This window comes from Onychostoma macrolepis, chromosome 05 (genome assembly GCF_012432095.1).
Source record: "Onychostoma macrolepis isolate SWU-2019 chromosome 05, ASM1243209v1, whole genome shotgun sequence".
NCBI classification, from domain to species: domain Eukaryota; kingdom Metazoa; phylum Chordata; class Actinopteri; order Cypriniformes; family Cyprinidae; genus Onychostoma; species Onychostoma macrolepis.
Window position 1 is genome coordinate 5,335,001 of NC_081159.1, and position 25,923 is coordinate 5,360,923.

The 25,923-nt window shown below is 37.4% G+C and overlaps 1 protein-coding gene across 5 annotated transcripts in view; it reads right to left on the reverse strand.

The window, feature by feature from the left end:
• Positions 1–25,923, reverse strand: part of smarca1 (SWI/SNF related, matrix associated, actin dependent regulator of chromatin, subfamily a, member 1) — a 103,304-nt gene that overhangs the window by 40,756 nt on the left and 36,625 nt on the right. For all 5 annotated transcript variants that reach the window (XM_058775144.1, XM_058775145.1, XM_058775146.1 and 2 more), the window contains 4 exons: positions 25,704–25,841; positions 24,190–24,300; positions 21,144–22,507; positions 17,901–18,017 (listed from right to left, as the gene is read on the reverse strand). In XM_058775144.1, the coding sequence (XP_058631127.1) occupies positions 22,448–22,507; positions 24,190–24,300; positions 25,704–25,841 (309 nt within the window). In that variant the 3' untranslated portion in view covers positions 17,901–18,017; positions 21,144–22,447. The remainder of the gene's footprint in view (positions 1–17,900; positions 18,018–21,143; positions 22,508–24,189; positions 24,301–25,703; positions 25,842–25,923) is intronic.

Below are 25,923 nucleotides of genomic sequence, written 5' to 3' on the forward strand. Positions count from 1 at the left end.
TAATAAGAGATATTTCTTGAGAATCAAATCAGCATATTAGAATGATTTCTGAAGGATTATGTGACACTGAAGACTGGAGTAGTGATGCTGAAAATTCAGCTTTGCCATCACCTGCAATAAATTACATTTTAAGATATATTAAAATAGAAAACAGTTATTTTAAATTGTAATAATATTTCTGTTATAAATTCAAATAAATTCAGCCTGAGTGAGAATAAGGTTCTCCCTTCAAATATATTACAAAATCTAATTGACCATAAAATTATTTCCATCTAAACTTTTTTTTTATTGGTTTTTAAATTGTTTTTATTGGTGTTTAATTGTTTTTATTGGTGTTAGTGGTGTTTGAATTTAGCTGTTGCGCAAAATTCAGTTATTAGACAAGTAAAAAAGCTTTTTTCTTGGAACTTGCCGTGTGCACAGATTTGGTAAGATCAGTGGTTGGTTCAGGGTTAGACTCTGGGGTTTGATAATGAATTGTTTGGGCGGTTGTATGATTACAACTCCTGCTGGTCTCAGTGTTCTCCTACAGAGAGACACTTTGTAAATCTTTAGTACTGAGTTTTAAAAGATCCGGCCACAGCAGGGAGCCTTCTAAGGGTTAACAAAGGAAAGTAGGAGCCAGAGAGAGAGAGTCTTTTGGTTTGATCTCTTGCCCCGTAGAGACGTGTGGAATTGTGGGATAGCTACAGCCTCTTTCCCACATTTGTATCTCCATGGTAACGCCCCACGGGGAGGTAGAAGGGTGGAGGTGAGCTAATCTCTAAGTCGATACTGAAGAATGTTCAACTCTAACTAAACTCTGAGAGTGGGGAGAGTTAATCTATTCTCTCTTCCAACTCAATGAGTTGTGTGTGTATGTGCACGCTCTGTTAAAACGAAGTATTTTCCTGGTTACATGGTGTCGTCTTCCGTCTGTTAATCTTCCATGAAGCCTCATATAGAAATAATTCAATATATATTCCAAAGGGAGTTAATTCATTATATGTGACCCTGGACTACAAAACCAGTCTTAAGTCGCTGGGGTATATTTATAGCAATAGCCAAAAATACACTGTATGGGTCAAAATTATCGATTTTTCTTTTATGCGAAAAATCATTAGTATGTTAAGTAAAGATCATATTCCATGAAGATATTTAGTAAATTTACTACTGTAAATATATCAAAACGTCATTTTTGATTAGTAATATGCATTGCTAAGAACTTCATTTGGACAACTTTAAAGGCGATTTTCTCAATATTTAGATTTTTTTGCACCCTCAGATTCCAGATTTTCAAATAGCTGTATCTCGGCCAAATATTGTCCGATCATAGCAAACGGAAAGCTTATTTATTCAGCTTTCAGATGATGTATAAACCTCCATTTTGAAAAATTTACACTTAAGACTGGTTTTGTGGTCCAGGGTCACATATTTGTTGCACTGAAGTATATTAGGTCTGTATATTCTCTGTGTTAAACGTACATTTTCAGTATCTATACTATTTCGTAGACTTTTACTTATACTTGACTATACTCTAAAGCATAATATCATACTCTGTTACTATCGTAACCTAGGTTCCCTGAGATACGGGAATGAGTACTGCGTCTTACTAGACGCATATGGAGAAAACTCCTTTTTCTCCGATAACTGAAGCCTTTTAATAACGCAGTGTTACTGCATGGCACGGCCATTGGTTCTTTAAAGACGAACCAATGGCTCGGCATCTGGCTATATAAGCAGCCGCATCGCCATAGGATCCTCAGGTTTACATCGACTGAAGCGACGACTGAGTCGTACAGCACCATAGCACAGCAAGGAACGCAGTACTCGTTCTCGTATCTCAGGGAACTAAGGTTAAGATAGTAACTTACTAGCGTCTTACTAGACACATATGGGGAACCAGTACAACCACGCCGTGCTATGGTAGGGGAACGACTGAATAACTAACTTGCCATGGGCACCGAAGGGCCCAGGGGACAAGTAGTAGAAGCCCTCGAAGCAGCGGGTTGAACTCATTGAGGCCCCCTGGGGGGCCGAGAGCGCACAAGTAAGCAATACTGTCTTTAGCGACAGGGGTCGGAGGTCGACAGACTGTAGCGGCTCAAAGGAGGGCCCTCAGAACAGTAGGCAGATCCCAAGTAGGGACTGTGAAGGGGCGAAAAGTCATTATTTTTGTTTTCTTTGCACACAAAAAGTATTCTCATAACTGTTGAACCACTGATGTCACATGGACTATTTTAACAATGTCCTTACTACTTTCTTGGGCCTTAAACGTGTCACATATTACTTTGCTGTCTATGCAGGGTCAGAAAACTCTTGGATTTTATCAAAAATATCTTAATTTGTGTTCCGAAGATGAACAAAGGTTTTACTGATTTGGATCAACATGAGGGCGAGTAGTTAAAGACAGAATTCAAATTTTTGGGTGAACTATACCTTTAAGCTCATTGTATAAAACAGAGGTCACCAGACTGCGGTTTCACCCACTGAGTGGCAAAAAGACTGAGTGGAAACAATGGTTTTCAGCATGAATGTTGCAAAAAAAAAACACAAAACACATCTAAAACAGGAAAGAGCTTTGCAATTGGCTGTACGAATACATTTAAAAAGAAATCTGAGGTATATTTTTACAAACTGCCGAAAGCAGAGAGAAGCAAATAATTTGCTGCCATTCACAGAAACAAATAAGAATCCAGGCAGCGAAACATGGATTTGCAGTTATCATTTAATGTTAATATGTTGAATTTTGTGGTAAAATCATACCCTAATTGTTATATATTGTGTTGAAAAGTCATCAATTAAACATTTACCTTTTTGTATTCTGCATAACCGAATGTTTTAAAGTGCCCGTTATCCCATTTTTAAGGTTGCTAATATTGTTTTACGAGTCTCCTAAAACAGGTTTACATGCATCCGAGGTGAAAAAACTTTAGCTTTCTCAAAAAAATAGATTTAATTAATTGTAAACGACTCGTGCGAAGCAGTTCGAAGAATCAGTCTCTCTAAACCCCTCCATTCCGTGAGCCCTCACTGCTGTGATTGGTCAGATGGCGCAGTCCTTTGTAATTGGTCTACCGCGTACAGCGCGTGTAGGAAGCGAAACACCCATTGCCATAACGGAATGACAGCCCTGGAGACTTGTCAGTACATATAAAAGATGGTATCGATTGTACCTTACCAACTCGAGCCGGAGTCTGATGATGAAACGGTTGAAGTGGCTGATCGACAAGAGCAGGAGCAGGACATTTCTCAGTGGTAAGTGTCAAGTGTTAACAAGTTTGTGGTAGTAAATTTACTCCCACAGTGTAGGATACAGCGTCTTCTCGACATGATGTTAACCACACGGAAATTTTACTGTGTTTGCGGGCAGGCAAGTTGTTCGTGAGAACGTGGGCGGACATTATGCAAATGTGTTACTTCGTGACGTACAGCCGTAACAGAATAAGATTCGAATTCCTGACGACTCGTTTAGGCGATTGCGAGCAGACTCTTTTTTTGATAGACAATAACTTTATTTATCGTGCACTGTCGGCTTCACAACTTTGCAAATAGTTTATGCAAAGAAAGCTACATGACACACTGCATGAAAGGTAATATTCGAAAAGGCATAATAGGGGCAAAAATATATATATACACACACACACACACACACACAATGTGTGCAGAATTATTAGGCAAGTTGATATTCTCGTCATATTTTTTTTTCCAAGAACATTTTACCAATTCCAAACCACATCTATCTTAATAACTACTATCGATTTTTATTTAATCATTCATAAGTGATATATAATTGTCCATGAAGGCTAAAAGTCAAAAACTCATTTTAGGTGTGCAGAATTATTAGGCAGGTTTTCTTTTACAGATAACATGAGCCAAAAAAGAGATTGAACTCAAGAATAAAAGTTTAAAAAATTATTAAATGCCCATGAGAAGGATGCAATACTAATGCAATAAAAGAATTAGCAAAGTTAAGGCATGACCACTGGGCAGCGAAATTCCCATTGGTTCAGCACGGTCAGAAAAAAACAGGTGGAGAAGAAAAGACACGTTAACTACAAAAGAATTAAGAATTAATGTGAAGAATTAGGTGAGAAACCATCAGGAACCATTTAGTCTCCAGCATCATCATTTTCCAGAACTGCAACCTTCCTGGAGTTTCCAGAAGTGGAATGTGTCAGGTTCTCAGAGACTTTGCTTGGGTAAAAAATTCTTTAAAATGACCCTCACTTAATAAGAATAACATTCTGAAGTGTTGTGAAATACATGAAGACACTTCTGCATTCTATCAGAAAATCCTGAAGGAGAATGTCTAGCCATCAGTTTGTGACCTCAAGCGCAAGTGCACTTGGGTTATGCAGCAGGATAATGATCCCAAACTCACCAGCAAGTCCACCTCTGAATGGCTCAAGAAAAACAAAATTAAGGTTTTGGAGTGGCCAAGTCAAAGTCTGGACTTAAATCCAATTGAGATGCTGTGGCATGACTATAAACAGTCCTTTCATGCTTGAAAACCCTCCAATGTGGCTGAATTAAAACAATTCTGCAAAGAAGAGTGGGCCAAAATTCCTCCACACTGATGTGAAAGACTCATTGCCAGTTATCGCAAATGCCTGATTGCAGTTGTTGCTGCTGCAAAGGGTGGCACAACCAGTTATTAGGCTTAGGGGGTAATTACTTTTTCACAGTGCAAGGCAGGTTTGGACAGCTTTTTTCCCTTAATAAATGAAATCATTATTTCAAAACTGCATTTTGTATTTACTCAGGTTATCTTTGTGTAATATTAAAATTTGTTTGATGATCTGAATCATTCAAGTGTAACATGCAAAAAAAAAATAATAATAAAATAGGCAGGGGGCAAAAACTTTACACCGCTGTAAGTGATCACCTGGATGTAGACCTAAATTTTATTTACATAAAGTGTTCACTGGCAAATTTGCTTGATGTATTTCCTCGGCGTCGCAATCAGGCACATATAAATGTAAGGAAACATGATTCGTGGCTGCATATCAATATCCATGGACCACTGGATCTTTGGTAAGTTGTAAGGAACACTATAATCGAGTCCAACGACTTTTAGTTTGAACTGATAATCGTTTGTTTTACTCGCATTTCTGCAGTTTCCACTGAAAATTGAACATTCCACAGTTTGTACTGAAAGTGACATCAATGCATACCCTCTATTAAACACACCTGAACCAGCTAATCAAGGTCTTACAGGGCATACTAAACTCTTCCAGGCAGGTGTGTTGAGCCAAGTTGGAGATAAGCTCTGCAGGATAGTGGCCCCCCAGAGCTTTTTATAGTATAGGTTTGTTAATAAAATGAAATATTTGCAGATCATACATATTTAATGTCTGCATTCACAAATTTTTTTATTGAGTGCTGGCTAATTGATCATTTGTACTTTTATTTACTTTTTATATGTACTTTAACTCTGACATTCCATCCACCACTCCCCTGTCACATAAAGCTGGTTTAATTGCCAATTCGCATGTTTTCCTCAGTTCTACTCAGTTTCTAGGCTCCACTCTTACCTCAGAAGACAGGCTATACTCAGATTAAAGGACTGTCACAACGCCTTTGAGTTCTAGGGGCAACAGTATCAAAGTTGTGTCAGAGAGAGAGAGAGAAGGATGAGGTGTGGAAGCCGAACAAAAAGACTGTTTCGTAGCGCTTTTACACTGCAAAGAGAAATAGCTAAGGGATTCCTTTATTTTCTTTTTTGGGGTTTTTGCTTTTATAGTGCAGACCAGTTTGAAGAGTAAAGTGGAGAACGAAACTGAGGCTGGCCAGGTTTGAACCTGCATCCCTTTGAGCACCACAGGTCTTTATGCATGCTCTAACCTCATTCTTTCCTACTTTTCTCCAGTTTTCAGTATATTTCATGTCATATTAACATTTCATGAAAGAAGTCATGACTAAAAGAAAACTTGTCATTGACATCTATACCTAAGATCTGAAAAGAATGAAAAGAAACACTTCCAACAGAAAACCTAGTTTTTCTATGCATAATTTATACCAGGACTATGCAAATTTCTGAAACACGGGACAATTCTGTGATAACACTTTTGTCTTTACCAGACTGTCTTGCATTTTGGAAATTCACATCTAGACAGTGCAGGGCTCGCGTTTGTGACTAAGTGAGATGTCTACAAATGTATTAATGCATGTATAAATGTATGTGTGCAAGTAAGTCTTTAACTAAATTTCATTAGTTTTATGAAATTTCAGTTCATAAAATATCTTAAATATCTTAAATGGCATAACAAACATATGAATTATCATTTTAAGAGGTCTTAAATATGGGGATGGAAAAACAGCAATCACAATACAGGCTAATGTGATTATTAAACTTAAACTCTGTGATTCAATTAAATATGAGCGATGCATTATCAAAGTACTCATGGTTTCAAAGTAGTTCGAAATCAATGAATGCCATGCATTCATGCCAGTACATTGCTTATGATCTACTGTTGATGAATACTGACAGGGTCCTGGTGTATTTTGGGCTTGTTTAAAATTAAAAGTCCTGCATCATGCAAAAAGTTTTTTTTTTTTTTTTTTTTTTTTATTATTATTATTATTGGTACTGTACACAAACTGTACATAGCATTTATTTTAAAGTAAAAAAAAGGATGGAAAGACTAAAAACATTATTTCACATGTTATTTCATTTATAAAAAATATTAAGAAAAAACACAGTATTTGATCAATTTCAATGCTCCCAGAAAGTTTTTAATGCGCTCTGTTTTTACCTTTGGCTTATATGAATGTAAGCATAGACCACCGGGCAGCTCTGGCAGCATGAATAAACAAAATCCCACAACAGTTGCTGCAACAACTTCTTTGTGTGAAAAAGGCTTGTATCATGAGCACATACACCCGCAGTGCCACAGCTCCATCACGCTGGGTCTTCTATTAGATTACTGTTCATTGTATCTCCTTCTATGGTGAATGCAGTGAGTGGGTGTGAAAATCTTGAGGACATATTTCCATCATTCAAACTCTGAAAAAATCATCTGATGAATTTATTTATGAAAGATGAAATGCTGGTCAACTAGAATGAGTGAAGAAAGGCAAGGTCAACATCTCAGACGTCCTGCCATTTATTGAAAATGAAGCCATCATGAAGGCTTTTGGGAAAAGATTGTGTCAGGATCTGAAACTGCTGCTCTGAATCATGTTCTCTCTGAAAACAGACAGGCGTAGAAACTCTGACCCTCCCTAATAAACCCGTAAAGGTTTCTTTTTGTGTTGCTCATAGGGGAGATCTCAAATGTAGTGTATGTCAGCTCTGAAACTCTAGCACTTTGAATGTGTGGGTTTTAGACCACAAACAGCCTTGTATTGCTTCTGTATACACAACCAATCAGAAATGAGTGACATTTAAATTCCCTGAGCATAAGCCAACTGAAAATACTGAGAGAGGAAAAGACCACAGCAGGAGCAGGCAAATAACCCGACATGACTCCAGAGCTGGGACTGTGTGTGTGTGTGTGTGTGTGTGTGTGTGCGCGCACGCAGGGACTCGTGTCAGCAGAGGGGCTGGCTGATGGAACGTCAGAGGCTGCAGATGAAAGGATGAGAAATGACGATGAGCCGAGCTTGGCTGTGTGACACTGGTCGAAAGCGTGTGAGGGAGATGTGAGCTCTGTAGATCAGATTAATCTTTACTCAGATGAGACGAAAGGGAAAAGCATCAAGGCTGGGCATTTTTTTCCTGATAAGTTTGTTGCTGCTGTCCGCTGGGCACAAAGATTGAGGGGCTACAAATTCAGTTCAGACTTTATGTAGCACCTTTTGTGCAAACAGTGCAGTATGATATGCTGCTAAATACATAATAAATAAATACACAAGTAAATCTGTTATGTATTAAAAGAAACATAAAATAAGTAAAATGGGTGGAAATAACAACTTAGGCTGGCATGAATCATTCACTAGTTCCCAGGCTAGTTTATATTGTTACTGGTGGTTTGGTGCTGGTCTAGCAGTTCTGTTGTTTTGGTCTTTTGATAAAAAAAAATTCCATTATATTTCTATATCAATATTATAATGTTAATTATTTTTATTTAAAAGTTCATTTTATCATAATAATATTGTCAATATTTCATCACATTCATAAATTCTATTTAACTGTTTTTAGACCGTTTAATGTATTTTTCTTGTCAACAGAAGTTTTATAATTATTTTTTAAAGGTCCCCTGAAATGCTTTGAAACACGTAGCGTTATTGTATGTGTTGACATCATTTTAACTGAAACAGGAAGACAGGGCGGGACATATCAAGCAGCCTCTTATGAAAAAAAATTGTTGGCTTGTGCAACAAATATACAATCAGTGCAAATGATTCACAAACTACACACAAAATGGGTGGGAAATATACAGAGTGCAACAGAAAAAAATAGTGCAAATGATCGTTATGAACTATATGAGAATTATTTACATAATGTAACAGCCAAATGGATCGATCCGCGGAACTGATTTTACTTGGACATCGTCTGGTGACAAAAATACCTAAATTCCAGTGCTTTATCCGATATGTACCACTTTTTCATTCTTGTTTTTGTTTTTTTGTTTTATGCCAAAGTGTTCTGTCCTGTGTTTTTCTGGGATTTTTCAGAGAGTGCTCTCATGCAAATGTATAATTTTGTGTTTGTTTTCATGCACACGACACACTTTACTTTCACTTTGCATTTGCTCAAATTTCCAAAGAAACATGCTAAATAATGATTCAAAAGACCAAAACCTATGTTTATTGGTTGAATATGTGACAGTTTGAACCAATCTGGGCACAGGGGTGGGACTAAGCATCAACAATCGTTCCTGTTTGGCTCAGAGGAACGAAATGCATTGGTTTCTTCGGACACGGTTTTCCACGTACACTTCGGAGCATCTGAATATCCAAATGAGACGAATGCAATATCTCTGAGAATCTCTGCTTTGCGACAGTTTTTAAAGCATTCAGATAGGATTAGCGGTTCAAAAGTTATTAAACATTTAAGAACAATAGTTATTTTGTGTCTCGGTCTTTGAGGGTTAATAAAGAAAACATTACTTGAATCATGCTGTAATTACATTTTCAAGTTGACTAGTTAAAAAGTTAGTCACACGTTCTGAAAAACCAAGCTTTCAATTTTTTGCCATATCGCCCAGCCCCAGGACAAAGGGACAACATAGTATTAGTAATAGTAGGAAGTGACACATTTCCAGTTACGATCTGGCTTTTGTTTCAGGGATCTGGCTGCCTGTAACTGCTTAGTTGGGGAAACCACTTGGTTAAAGTGGCAGATTTTGGACTAAGTCGCCTGATGACTGAAGAAACCTACATTGCCCATGTAGGAGCCAAGTTTCCCATTAAATGGACCACCCCGGAGAGTCTGGCCTATAACAAATTCTCCATCAAGTCAGATGTGTGGGGTAAGCAGAAGTCAATGCTGTTGACGCTGAATTCACTTCCCAGATCGAGACATATCTGTGTTATCTTCTGTGTAAAACCGACACTTTTGCGTTTGGCATCCTGCTTTGGGAAATCGCCACCTACAGGATTTCTCCGTATCCTGAAATCAACTTGTCCCAAGTGTACAAGCTACTAGAGAAAGATTACCGCATGGACAGACCCGAGGGATGCCCAGAGAAAGTCTATGAGCTCATGAGGGCCTGTAAGTAGCTCTTCAGATCAATCTTTTATATTAATTTATATTAATTTTATAATATAAATAATTCATTAGAATTAATTTAATGAAATTAGTTATTTAAAATTAATTACTTAATATCTTATCAAAAATGAAATTTAATAAAGATTATCCAAAATAATTGTACATTATTTTGTCTTTGTCAGCATGTTCACTCTATTTAAGTTGGACCTCGGATGTAGCAAGATGAACAAAGACGGATATTGTGGATGTGGTGTTGAGTCTTGGAGAGGAGGTTTATCTTAAATAAGTCAACATCAATGTGAAAAATGTGGGAAATTGTGTGTCCAAAGGGATTGTTTTGCAGAAACTAAAACGTGGTATGTATTAATAACACACTGGTTGGTGTGGATAGGGGTAGAGCCCAGTATTTACACCCCCAGATCCAGGGCGCAAAATTCGGTACTTCTAAAGCAGACTTGAGCGCTCGTAATCAGAGCACACTGCCAGCAGTACACCTTTACTGCGCCCCTCCTCTCACACCTGCTCCAGTCAGGAGCCTGACTACAAGGCGGTGACCAAAAGGATGGGGCGGCGCTGACATAAGGGGAGGCGGTAGCTCTGTGACACTGATTAAGCAGGTTAAGAAGCTTTGTGAGGAGACCAGCACATCAGCATCCATTGGGACTAGCATCCAACACTCTGGAGATTGCTGTTTTTTAGCAGGGTAAGGAAATGTTGGCAAACTCCATGCGTTTAGACGTTCTTGTGCTGTTTTTGTATTGTACTCCATTCAAAATTGAATTGAAAATGCCTTAAATTCAAATTCCAAAAGGGGACAGTAGTAGACAGGATGAAAGGACACAGTATAACAACTAACAAACTAACAACTAACTAACTGAAGGTAGAGTTGGAATTAATTTTTTTGGTTAAAAATGATCTGAAATCAATATTTGAGCAAGTACATAACCAGCCAGTTTTCAAAACTATTGCCTTACTTTAGCCCAATTCACAACAATTGGCTAATAATAATATTTTCTCATTTGAGTGGTACTGGTAGGAATTTGCGGGAAATTCAAGCATGCTTCTGCGTCATTACGTCACGTCTGTAAACATAAAGAAGTTGTCCCGGCTAGTAGGCTATATCGCATGTGAGGATCCTGCAGGTGGCAGATAATTAATAGTCTTTACTCACTGGAATAATTAAATTTATTTTGATGGCGGATTGTAATCCAGAAAGGATTATGTGTTTATAAATCACGTGACTGAAATTAAATTAAATTATATTTCAGTTTTAAATGTGCATCTGATTACAGATAGCCTGGGATTACACAAGATTTGGATCCATGCCGACACACAACCCACGCAAGGAAGATAATTGCACAAATAACTGCAATTGCATGTTTTCAAACAGAGATGGTGACAAAGAGGCAAAACTTACAGACTGCAACTCTAATGTTTGAAGGTTTATAGGCCTAATAGAGAGAGAATAGCTGAGAAGCCCATAAGTCCATTTTAGCGAAGCAGCGTGCTGTATTCAGGTCAGCTGACAAGGCTGCTAGTCACTTTGAAAAGACACGCTAGCTGAGAGGAGTTTCGTCAAAGCTAACTAAAAGTGATTGAGGATTGAGAGAGAGAGAGAGAGAGAGAGAGAGAGGGAATTGTATCTTTTTCTTCTCTGTGTAGCTATTCTCTCTCTATTAGGCCTATAAACCTTCAAACATTAATTCTAACTCTACCTTCAGTTAGTTAGTTACTCAGTTAGTTGTTACACTGTGTCCATTCATCCGATCTACTCACATCACAATCAACAACCTGATCAACTCTATGCAAAGGAGATGTGTTGCACTGCGTGAGGCAAATGGCGGTCACACCAGATACTGACTGGTTTTCGGACCTCCCAATACAGTAAAAATGCACATTTTAGAGTGGCCTTTTATTGTGGCCAGCCTAAAGCACACCTGTGAAATAATCATGCTGTCTAATCAGCATCTTGATATGCCACACCTGTGAGGTGGATGGAGTATCTCAGCAAAGGAGAAGTGCTCACTAACACAGATTTAGACAGATTTGTGAACAATATTTGAGAGAAATGGGTCTTTTGTGTTCATAGAAAAAGTCTTAGATCTTTGAGTTCAGCTTATGAAAAATAGGAGCAAAAACAAAAGTGTTGCATTTATAATTTTGTTCAATGTATGTATGTATATATGTATGTCACTTTACTTTGCTTACTTTTAGTTTGATTTCACTGCACTATGTCTGTTTTTGAGCGCAAGAACGCATCCTCTGTGAACAACTCCTCAGAGAGCCTGATGTCTTCTGCAGGCTGTTCCATAGTTGGGGAATGTGCATCCTCATAACTGTTCTGTTCTGACTGTTAGAACAGGTTTAGAAGACCACAGAGACCTGTTTGTAACAAACTTCACTAGCTTATTAGATATGGGTTGAGCTGCAAGCACATTAAGGGATCTGAACACCAGCAAACCGAAATCAATTTTAACATTTACTAGTGTCCAATCAAGGGACTTCAAGGCACAAGTAATGCGATAAAGCTGGAACATTCTGGTCCCTTTCTCGGGAAGGCCAGATGATACAGGCAAATAACAAATAACTGCAAAAGTCCAGCGTGTAGAGCGACTGAAACAATGACAAGATGTAATGTATTCTGAGGGGAGGAAGAGCTAAATAAATGCTTTATGGGATTTACTGGAAATTTCATGCTTTGCGACGTCCACCGCTCCTGCCGCTTTTTTCTGTTCATCCCTTTTGTTCACATGGAGATTTTATGCACGAAATAATGTTAATGAGAGAAGGAGGGAGCGAGGTTTCAGAACTTCCTCTCTCTTTCTCTCTGTCCCTTTCGTTCCCTCTCTTCTAATTGCAATGCATACACATTAAGCGATCCATATTTTCAGACTTTCTCTCTCGCTCTCTTTTTATCTCTTTTTCACCTAATTGCATGCGCACATTAACATATATTTCCATTCAGGCTAAAAGCAGTGGCTTTGTCTGCTGCCGAATATCAAGAGAATGTTCCTGCATGTTTATGACTGATGGAGACATGGGACATTTATGAACAGAAAATGACATTTTGTTCATACTGGAAACAGAATGAAAATGGAACTGATGTTACTGTGTGTGGAACTGTGTGTGTGTGTGAGAGAGAGAGTTTTGGCATTATTTATTGACATGGAACGAAGGCAGCCTTAAGAAATCCAGCATATTCTCTGCCATCTCACGATCAGGGATTAGCCAAGTCTGCATGGCCAGGCATACACTCACACGCGCACACACGCACACACACTCCATCTTTGTCACACACTCACAAAAATGCAATCACTTAAACTCCAAGTAAGGCAAATACCTCATATGCATGCAAACACACGTTAAATTAATTAACTCTAGTAATTAGTCATCCCCATTTAAGGTATGACATTACAGAGAGCGAGAGAGAGATAGAGCCATCGACTGTGGAAGCAGAAGTCAACTCGCAGACACTCGGTCGCCATGGGAACCACTGATGCGCCCGACAGGGGGTCACACATGATCAGGTCAGCCCAGAGCCCCCTTATCGACTTGTGCTGTTTACAGATTTCACTTTGTTTCTCGGTCTCACATCCGTGCGACGGGGGGCCGCAATGTTTTTATAGGAAAGAAATGACATTGTCCTCTAAAAGCTGACAAGCCTTTGATTTTCTGACTCCCATTCTTTGTGGTCTCTCCTGATGAAATGTCCTGTGGCGTGATGTGGTGCTCTGATCTAGGCACAGCTGTTCAGCCTAAACATTATCAGAGAAAGCACATGGCCGCTCTTAGACCGGTGGACACGGGCAGCCAGTGAACGCAATGCTGCATTGTGGGCGGAAAGAGAACCGTGCCGTTTCCATTATTGAGGCTGAGGTATTAAACAGGCAAGAAAAGACCACACTCACACTACACAGAAAGTTTTGCTGAAGATGGGGAAAAGAATGTAAGAGAAAGGAAAAAAGAAAACCGTACGAGGGCCCACCCATGTATGCAGTGGGAATGAAAACTGGCATTTACGAAAACAGTGATATTTTGGTCTTTCTAGTCCTCTCTTACAAGAGTGTTTAGTTTATTTTTATTTTGTCTCACAAAGTTGTATTTCTTTAATCATTCTGGATGTATTTCTTCCTTAAAAAGTATGTAAATATGCATATGTCTTGCATGAAAATCAACATTTATTTCCAGTGTAGGTTGCTTTATATTCAGACACTTCCAATTCATTAAGCAGTAATTAACTAGAACAATAATGAAATGCAGTTAACTGTAAAATTATTTGCACGACAAACCTGTGTGTTTATCATTATGATAAATATCACTTTGCATAGGAACATAATGGACTGTTATTAGGGATGCACCGAATTTTTGAATGAAAATGGCATTATTAGTTTTTGGCCAAAAAAGGTCAAAAATACAGGCTGAAAATACAAACGGAAAATAAATGCTGCCTTGCCCCTCCACCTTAGACTCTTGTTCTAGCTGTTATCATGGTGCTACCCAGAAAAGGGCAATATTGCAGAGCAAAGTGTGCTGAAGAAATGGTAAATGGAATAATATATTTAAGTTTGTTTTAAAATGTTTTGTCGAATTTGATGTGATACTTTCAATAAAAAATTTAAAGTGTGATTATTTCATTGGTTTGAAGTAAGGGTGTCGCGATATACCGGTATTGACATTATTTAAAAATTAATAGTACACATTCGATAATATGACACAATAATCTACAGTAGCAGCAGAACCATTATGGAGTGTTAAACTCTCATGCATGATTTGTTTACACCCTGTTTTATTTACAGGTGCATCTCAATAAATTAGAATATCGTGAAAAAGTTCATTTTTTCTTGTAAGTTATTTCAAAAAGTGAAACTTTCATATATTTTAGATTCATTGCATGTAAAGTAAAACATTTCAAAAGTTTTTTTGTTTTAATTTTGATGATTAGAGCTTACAGCTCATGAAAGTCAAAAATCAGCATCTCAAAATATTAGAATATTTACATTTGAGTTTGAATAAATGACCATCCCTACAGTATAAATTCCGGGTATCTCTTGTTCTTTGAAACCACCATAATGGAGAAGACTGCTGACTTGGCAATGATCCAGAAGATGAACATTGACGCCCTCCACAAAGAGGGTAAGTCACAGAAGGTCATTACTGAAAGGTGTGGCTGTTTACAGAGTGCTGTATCAAAGCATATTAAATGCAAAGTTGACTGGAAGGAAGAATTTGGGTAGGAAAAGGTGCACAAGCAACAGGGATAACTGCAAGCTTGAGAATACTGTCAAGCAAAGCCGATTCAAACACTTGTGAGAGCTTCACAAGGAGTGAACTGAAGCTGGAGTCAGTGCATCAAGAGTCACCACGCTCGGACGTCTTCAGGAAAAGGGCTACCAAGCCACTTCTGAAGCAGAGACAACGTCAGAAGCGTCTTACCTGGGCTGTGGAGAAAAAGAACTGGACTGTTGCTCAGTGGTCCAAAGTCCTCTTTTCAGATGAAAGTAAATTTTGCATTTCATCTGGAAATCAAGGTCCCAGAGTCTGGAGGAAGAGTGGAGAGGCACAGAATCCATGTTGCTTGAAGTCCAGTGTGAAGTTTCCACAGTCAGTGATGATTTGGGCTGCCATGTCATCTGCTGGTGTTGGTCCACTGTGTTTTCTGAAGTCCACAGTCCACTTCTGCTGACAAGCTTTATGGAGATGCTGATTTCATTTTCCAGCAGGACTTGGCACCTGCCCACACTGCCAAAGGTACCAAAAGCTGGTTCAATGACCATGGTGTTACTGTGCTTGATTGGCCAGCAAACTCGCCTGACCTGAACCCCATGGACAATCTATGGGGTATTGTCAAGAGGAAGATGAGAGACACCAGACCCAACAATGCAGATGAGCTGAAGGCCGCTATCAAAGTAACCTGGGCTTCCATACCACCTCAGCAGTGCCACAAACTGATCACCTCCATGCCACACCGAATTGAGGCAGTAATTAAAGCAAAAGGAGCCCCTACCAAGTATTGAGTGCATATACAGTAAATGAACATACTTTCCAGAAGGCCAACAATTCACTAAAAAAATTTTTTTTATTTTTTTTATTGGTCTTATAAAGTATTCTAATTTGTTGAGATAGTGAATTGGTGGGTTTTTGTTAAATGTGAGCCTAAATCTTCACAATTAAAAGAATCAAAGACTTAAACTACTTCAGACTGTGTGCATTTAATTTATTTAATACACAAGTTTCCCAATTTGAGTTGAATTACTGAAATAAATTAACTTTTCCACGACATTCTAATTTATCGAGATGCACCTGTACTGTATATGCATGTTTTATTTATACTCGACACTGGAGGGCACCCTTGTGCAGAAAGTCCACAAACTAGACTCATGGAAGTAATAAAAAAAGACTTTCCAGGAAATCCCTTATATGGACAAAAGGTATCCAGCTGGCACTTTAGCTACATAAAGTCCAGAAAGAAATTTCTTTTAATTTTGCATGATTTTTGGTTTCAGTTTCAGCCCAGAATTTTTTATTTCAATGCAATGCAAAATAACTGGAAACAGCTCACAAGGAAAGCCTCCCACATTTAAGGTAAAATACCTGCTTTAACAATAAAAATAACATGAATATGGTAAAAATTACAGTGGTACGATATCATTCCATAAATTTTGGTACTTGTTATACAACAGTTCTCCAGTTCACACAGTGTGATCGTGTGAAGCGTGGAAAATGTTGACAAAAGATTAATTTGTCAACAAGGCCACTGAAGAGATGTTTTTCATTTAATGAGATATTTATTATTAATCCACGTAAATGTCAGTGTTGAAAATGCCCTATTTTCCTCGGCGGATCACGTACTTAACTGCAGCATCGCAAGCACAGGCGCTCGGTGGGCGCTCAGGGACTCTGCGTCTGACAGCCGCAGCTCGTTCTTCCTACAAAGGGCTACAGAGAACAAGCTCTAACCTTTAATAAGACTAAACGAGCTTCCAAACGCAGAGATAAAGAGCATATTATCCCTGCTGTGAAGAAATCTGATGGTCTAAATGCATCCGTCACTGAATACAAGACAGAATATGATGAAGACAAAATCCATGATGGAGGACTATACAATAGTTAAATATATTAATAGAGTTTGATCGGTTCATAAGTCATAATTAGGACTACTGTGTATTACATAATTACAAAGTCTTCAAGGCTTTTCTTCTGTCTATTTGACAAATCCAACCAATCAAGCATGTAAAAGAATAAGAACAATAAGGATAACATAACTCACATATATCAGGTGTAGATAATGATGATGATGATAATAATTTCTTTATTATATTATTACTGTTGTTGTTTTATAGAGATACATTTTTATATATTATATATTTTTTTGGATTACTTATTTCAATGATTATTGTATTAATATATTTAATATTATTATTTAATATAATAATAATAGTAATTGTTATTATTGTGGCTGTTGTTTTTTGTAGAGCTGGCCAGGAGTATGTTTCATTTTTATATATACTTGTGAGCAATAATTTTGTTATTTTGTCCTGTTTTTTTTTTTTGTTTGTTTAAGGCAGGGATTTTATAGCTAAGGGACCGCAAAGCCCATATAAAAATGTAGAGGAAAAAGTATGCAAAAACCTAATAATAATAATAATTTAAGTATTAGTCAGAAACCATGAAACGAATTGATTCTATTCACAACATTAATAGAAATGAATACTTCCCAAATATAGTAACATATATTTAAATGATCATATTTTAATGTTTGCCTTTTATATTTTATGAAGGGGTCCCAAGGGGGATCATAATATTTAGGGGTCCATGGCATTAAAAAGTTTGACAACCTCTGTGAGCATTGATTTAGTATTGATAAATAGGTGCCAGAGGCTTACATCTTTCTAAAGCCAAAATTTTGATATTGATTCAATCCTATTCCAGTGTAAATACAAGCGTAGCCAGACTTTTGGCCAGCGGCATTAAGTCTAGTCCTCACTACAACTTTGTCTGATCAAGAACTGCCCAATTAGTAGGCAAGAGATCACTTGACTGACATTAAAAATCAATCCATCAATAACAGTTTTTTTTTTTTCCTTTATGTTTTTAGGCAAGTTTATCTGAAATGAATTACACCACTTGCCATTTTTGCATGCAATATGCAACAGGCAGTCATTGAACAGACTCTGGATGATCCGTGGCCGTGCTGTTTGAGGCTAGTGTAATTTTCGTACTATATTTGTTGTTTAAATTCTTTTGCAGTGTAAGCAAATCTTACCAGAATTTCACTGGTTTGCCTCTTCTTGTCTTGAGATGCTGGTCTTCTCAGTTTCTTTCTTGCATTCTATCTGTGGGGCCGCTGATTTATTGATCATCCATGCAGGAACAGACAAGCCTACAAAGAATATGTTGAACAAATGATTCTAAAGAAATGGTGGACAGAAGTGATTCACAGCAAACGATTCTCAGCAGACGCTTCTTAGAAGGTGAATTAAGGAAACGGATTCTTTACAAGCGTCATTCAAACTACTTTTAAACACAGCCATTCAAAGTCGGTAAACTGCATCCATGGCAACAAACTCCAAAATCTGTGTTTGGTCCTTTCGTTCTACTCGGAGAGACACGGTGTCCCTGTGGCACACCCGTGTCTCATTTGTACAGCTGGATAAACAAATTACTCCAAGCCAATTAGCACAAGCTGTTAACACTAGTGTTTCAAGGTCCTTTCACATTAAGTGTATCGCAGTTAAAACTTATTTTAATAAATGCTATAAATGCAACATCAGTGGCTGAAATAGATTATTTTTTTTTTTTAACAGACATAAAAACTATCAGTGCATAATGATTATTTGGGAAAAGGCTTGGCTGGGTGCAGGAACTTGAACAACTCTCCCTTGTGACTGTAAGCAAGAATGCAGACGGTCTGTGGTTTAACAATGATGCTCTTGTGGTATTTGGTGCAAAGATGTAATTACTACTAAGGGTGTAGATAGGATTATGAATTGGACGAGGGATTATGTCCCCTCATATTGTTTGTCTATACAAGTTTTACAGGAAAATAGACCTTAGTCAGGATAGCGCCATATTTAATTTACAACGGGAATGAAATTGAGGCTGTGAGGGATAGAAGTACAGAGCGTTCAATGGATTGTACTGTCGTTTAACAGCATGCTGAATATTCAGCTGAGACATTCAGTAGACAAAAAAGTTTTGAAAGTTGTGAGTTGATGTGATCTAGGACCTTTATACAGTGTGTTCCCTTGTAAAGGCTGTAAATCTACCCCTAACAGCCTCGTTTTCATTTGTGTTAACTTTAATTCAGTGTCTAAACTTTAAAGGAATAATTGACCAAAAAATGAAAATTTTGAATCAGGCATCAACTTGTTAATGCAGCTCTTTGCCATAATGAATATTTATACATTTATTATAAACCTAACATATTATTCAGCATGCCATTACTCCAGTCTTCACTGTCACATGATCCTTCAGAAAACATTTTAATATACTGACCCGATTCTCGAAAAACATTTCTTATTATTATCAATGTGTAAAACTTGTGCCGTTTAATATTTTTGTGTTTTTTAGGATTCTTTTCTTAATAAAAAATACAGCATTTATTAAGTAGAACTCATATGTAGCATTATAAATGTTTTACTGTCACATCTTTTGGTAACACTTTATTTTAGGGTCTCTTAACTAGTTGCTTATTAGCATGCATATTACTAGAATATTAGCCATTTATTAGTAGTAATTAAGCACATATTAACGCGATATTCTACATGACCTTATTCTACATCCCTAATCCTACCCAATACCTAAACTTAACAACTACCTTACTAACTATTAATAAGCATTAGGAATTTATTGAGGGAGAAGTCGTAGTTAATAGTGAATAAGTGTTCCCTATTCTAAAGTGTTACCCATCTCTTTTATATACTCAAATACTTTTGCTCAGCAAGGATGCATTAAATTGATCAAAAGTGACAGTAAATCAGTATACTATTATATATCAATTATATATACATTTTTTGGTATCTCTGATGTTGATGTCAAACTTGCAGTTAACACCAAGCTATTATTTGAGAGCTTGAATATAATAGTAATATAAAATCAGATGTAGTGCTTTTGTCATTATGTGAACCACAGTTTACAAATACTGAGGGGGGAAAAATCCATTTGTTTCCAATGCAAAACTGAAAATGAAAAGTAGCTAAATGAAAATGTCATGAGAACATGATGACACTTTTTTTTTTTTATTATTATTAAATTCATTGGAACATTTTACATTTTAGTTCTTAGCTAAAGAACAATGCAATCCTCTGACACAAATTTAATACTGCAGTGACATTTAAAAGACAGAACAAGACGCTATAGACCTTAATCAGGTTAGACGCCATATTGACTTTAACAAGGATGAAAACGAGGCTGTGAGGGATGGACTGTACGGTCTTTTCAATGTCACGCACCGTATAAAGGTAGATCGTGCTCATAACTTTCAAAACTGTTTTAAGGAGTTTTTGTCCACTTTCAGAAAGACCATTGGTCAGCTGAACATTCGGCGTGTTGTTAAACGACAGTCCAATCCAACGAACGCACTGTACTTCTGTCCCTCACAGCCTCAATTTCATTCCTATCAAACATTATATAGAGCTACCCTGACTTACATGAGAAATATTTTCTTAAGAGGTTAAGCATATTCAAACTTGTGCCTTTGTGATGGAGGACAAGACATGCAAGAACCAATGACATCAGTAAATAGCATCAGTGATGTCAAGCAAATCATTCAAACTCACACATATCATTTATATTCATTTTAATAGTTGCAATGAGCTACAGTTTGTAGATGATGCCAAATTAACAGCAGTTAGTAAAGAGAGACAGCTCTGAACAGCACGGGGCTGCGAGAATACATTACCAGGGAAGCATTTTGTGGTAAACAGCCTCTGTTAAACTTCAGAGCATATTTCATTTTGTAAGTCTCAAATCGTCTTTTGAAAATGAAGACATTACGTTCATACTCACAGTTTTACCTGTTCCTGTCCCCAGTGAAACAGAAGAGTGAGCATTGCAGAGTGTACCCCTTCTTTCTTGCTCTTTCTGAGCAGCATATTTTTTTATGTAGTGTGTTTGGCTGAGTGAGATAAGGCAAAAAACACATTAACACCTGCATTCAAGACACACACACTGCCATGCGCGCGCGCGCACACACACACGCACAGAGATGGATGATGGGGGAGATTGGATTTCTGGGCCAGTGAGCAGGAAGCAGAATGCAAGAGTGTGACTGCAGTTCTGTCACAGCAGGTCATTTGGGTACTAATGACTGTGTGTGTGTGTGAGAGAGAGAGTGTGTGTGCCTTGCATAAACCCTATAGGTGTGATTGAGACACACACACCGGCTGCAAATTCAATTTAAAACCCCCCATTTTTTTTTTTTATAAAGGAGTGAAGAGTCGGCGATAGAGAAAGTGGCAGGGGGAAATAGAGACTTTGTTTAGTGCTGTTGAACCAAAGCTCTCACCTGATAGCACAGGTTTCTTGTCTTGTCTGCTGCGAGCTTTAAATAAGATGTCATCAGTGCGGTATGGTAACGGATGTCACAGGAACCGATGATGTGCTCAGAGCGAGACCCGAGTCAGACACCGGCCAGCAGCTCGTCTCTGCTCGTTCAGGTGTTTCTTCGTGCCTTTAAGTCAACCGGTTTCTACACTCACGTTGTCTGAGTGTGTGACAGAAACTGTGAGGGCGCGTGGTACACGCTAAACAAACGAGCAGAGAGAGAATACGCTGTGGAGCGGCAGAAAGTACAACAGCGCACCCATGTGGCGAGACCTGCGGTACTACAGCCACTGTCACCTCGCACTTTTCTTTCTTTATTATTAATATTAATATTTATGAAAGGACAGATCAGAACAAATAGGGGGCGGGATCGGGAAAGGTCCTCGAGTGCAGGCAGGTTATAACGGTTTCAAGTTTTATAATCTACCATACTTTTGGCCAATATTTGATTCATCTTTTTTTCTTTTTCGTTATATAGTATTTGAAAAATATACACTTTAAAAAGTCTTATGGTTTGCAGGTCACTGAGTCTGGTTTTGGTTACTCTAAATCATTTTCAGTGTCAAGGTTTCATTGCTTGTTCTCAACATTTTTATCTCCATTATGCAAAGTTTGTGAAGTCAAAGTGGCACAGTTTCTCTTCCACATATAAGCATATAAACATAAGATATAAACAAAAACAACCGATTTAGTTTTTTAATAATACTGGACTTGTACATATAAAGATCAGGAAAGGTTCAAACGAGTGCAAACAATAATGTGTAAAATAGCTTAAATGCAACATTAAAATGGCACATGAATGTATAAAAGAGCTTAAGAAGACTGGATGAGCAAAGCTACTGATCACATGGATTAAGGTGCAGATCACAGAGACCTTAAACATACAATAACAGAGTCTCAGGCAAAAAGATTTTCATTTATAAAACACACAAACAAGATCGGAACAGGCTTCAGAGCCCCTATTTAGCATGCTAAATAAATGACATGAACAAGGAACATTTTGAAAAAATGCTTAATAAAAACAAGCTTTAGCAAAACGTTGCGTAGCTGCCAACAAGTATGCAGCCCGTGGGACAAAATTCAATATGATATGGAAGTATTTTGGATGTCCCGAAAAAGCTTTTGTTTTGCTAAAAATTTACATGTAAGAAACTGGTGTTGAGTCACAGATATAACAAATAAAAACAGAACGTCAAAATGCTGTAGAGAGGCGTCTGATTATTGTAGTGCTTCGAAATGGGGAGCAAAGAGCTGCGGGCACAGGAGTCAGGTACGAGATTTCTTCTCTTTCCTGTCAGACGACACTTCGGCTTTACGCTTGTGAGCCTGTGACAAGATGAAACAAACAGCATGTTTTTAGGACAGTCAGACAGACAGACAGACAGACAGACAGACAGACAGACAGATAGATAGATAGATAGATAGATAGATAGATAGATAGATAGATAGATAGATAGATAGATAGATAGATAGATAGATAGATAGATAGATAGATAGATAGATAGATAGATAGACAGACAGAGATGACAGACAGACAGACAGACAGAGATGACAGATAGATAGACAGACAGACAGACAGACAGACAGACAGACAGACAGACAGACAGACAGACAGACAGACAGACAGATAGATAGATAGATAGATAGATAGATAGATAGATAGATAGATAGATAGATAGATAGAGATGACAGACAGATAGATAGATAGATAGATAGATAGATAGATAGATAGATAGATAGATAGATAGATAGATAGATAGATAGATAGATAGATAGATAGATAGATAGATAGATAGATAGATAGACAGAGATGACAGACAGACAGACAGACAGATAGATAGATAGATAGATAGATAGATAGATAGATAGATAGATAGATAGATAGATAGATAGATAGATAGATAGACAGAGATGACAGACAGACAGACAGACAGACAGACAGACAGACAGACAGATAGATAGATAGATAGATAGATAGATAGATAGATAGATAGATAGATAGATAGATAGATAGATAGATAGATAGATAGATAGAGATGACAGACAGATAGATAGATAGATAGATAGATAGATAGATAGATAGATAGATAGATAGAGATGACAGACAGATAGATAGATAGATAGATAGATAGATAGATAGATAGATAGATAGATAGATAGATAGATAGATAGATAGATAGATAGATAGATAGACAGACAGAGATGACAGACAGAGACAGACAGACAGATAGATAGATAGATAGATAGATAGATAGATAGATAGATAGATAGATAGATAGATAGATAGATAGATAGATAGATAGATAGATAGATAGATAGATAGACAGACAGAGATGACAGACAGACAGACAGACAGACAGACAGACAGACAGACAGACAGACAGATAGATAGATAGATAGATAGATAGATAGATAGATAGATAGATAGATAGATAGATAGATAGACAGAGATGACAGACAGACAGACAGACAGACAGATAGATAGATAGAGATAGATAGATAGATAGATAGATAGATAGATAGATAGATAGATATAGATAGATAGATGACAGACAGATAGATAGATAGATAGATAGATAGATAGATAGATGATAGATAGATAGATAGATAGATAGATAGATAGATAGATAGATAGATAGATAGATAGATAGATAGATAGATAGATCTTGCTGACATTATAGGCAGTTAGCATGTGATGGAAGGGTACTGAAGCAAGGGAGAAGAGGCAGAAAAAAGGGAAAAAATGCTTCTTGCTCCAGGCAAAATCTTTACAACATGCTCTGATAGATAGACAAGATACATAGACGGACAGACAGGTTCGAAATCGTCAGTGGGATATACTATACTTTACTGCGGACAGTAAATCTGAGGGGAATTTTGATCATTTGCATGTTGTTCTTGTTCAGTTGTTCAAGCGTGATTCCGAACTAGAGAGAAAGTCTCTAGGGAGGTGAAGCACGGAGCACAACAACAGATGGAGCGAAAAGAAAGAAGAGAGGACGTATTACTGATTGTCCTTTGGGTGTTCTTCTCTTTTTCTCAGCGCGCTCTTTCTCCTCTATCTCCATGTTCTCTTTCTCAATGAGAGAAATGAGCGTGTTACAGCGGCGCTGCAGCTCCTAGCAAACCAGACAAAACACACGCAAGGAAACACTTTCATCATCTCAGCACAAGAGTTATACATCACATCTCATCGACTTTTACAATTCCTTTCAGGCATCACACAAGCATCTGCACCCACACGCTTTCACAAACACGCACGCCAATATGACCTGAAAAACATCCCTGGATCTAATGTGATTAAAAAACAGAGTTTTGCATTTGTGTGCGAGACACGCATACACAGTTACTCGGCTGTCTAAATGAGAACATTCCACAGGTTTTTATCTTTTATTTTACTGTTTTTTACATAAACACTACAGACTAATCTTAACCCAAACCATAAAAGTATTCTTTTTTTGCATTTTAAAGAATTTATGAACCTTTTTCCACTTTTTGAAGCTTTGTCACATTTAGTTCACATTCAGTTCACAATGCTGTCCCCAAAGTAAACCTACACACATGCACAACCACAGAATTATATCCATATTAGACTTCCCATTCACTTCTAATGTGAGCTGACGGTAACTGTTCCATAACCCTAATATTAATAATAAATTAAGGTGGCTTTTAGAATCTTTATTAATCTTTTTTCTTGTGGTGATGCCTCTAAAAGGCTTTGCAACTGACATTTAATGTCCCTTTTTTAAAAGTCTCCTCTATATACAGTCAAACCAAAAATTATTCAGACACCAGATATAATTTTTGATATTTTTTTACTAGTGGGTGCAGGACACTACAGTTCATTTATGTAAGTGAGGATAGCCAAAAATTCTTCATACAGTGGACTACCAGTGAAACTGATAAAAAAAAAAAAATTGGGTGTTTTTTTCTTTAATTGCTAATCGGACCTTTTTACACCACAGATGGCATTATCAAGATGAATTTGTTCTGACACAGTTTAACACCGAGTTCTTGTCATATTTTATAACCATTTTCTAAAATATAGCGAATAAACTGTGATAATGTGAAAAATGTTGAAGGTGTCTGAATAAATTATATATATATAAACTGTAATTCATTTAATTTCCATATCTTTTGAATACATTTCCAGGTAATAAGTGTCATTATTTTTTCCATTGATTTTCCAGTCGTTTATGATTGTTGGATGATGTTTTTTTTATTTTTTTACTTTTTTATGAAAGCAAATATACTTGCAGAGAACAGTTTCTTGTTCCCTGATATTTCCAAGTTGCCTATGACTGGGCACTCTCAGAAAAAATAAATAAATAAATGTGTCGCTGGGACAGTACCCTAAGGTACAAAAGCTTAAATCTTTGCACCATGTTTACCCTTAAATGTTACATATTAGCACTTTTCCTAAAGTGTACATATTAGCACCTTTTGGAAAGGTACCGCCCAGTGACAGTTTGGTACCTTTCTTTCTGAGAGTGTGGGAGTCCTGGCTCTAAAGAGTTCTCACCATGGCAGTCCTGGATTTGATGAACCAGTCAAATCTGAATTGTGGAGCATTCCGTACACACTGTCGAAGTTCTTCATAGACATATTCTTTATCAAAGCCCATCTTATGCAACATGCAAATCAGAAACCTGTCTTCCTCCTGCAGGCACACACACACAAAGAAAAGTTTCCATATTTCTTCGTAAACACACTACACCCAATCTAACTCTCTCATATGCACC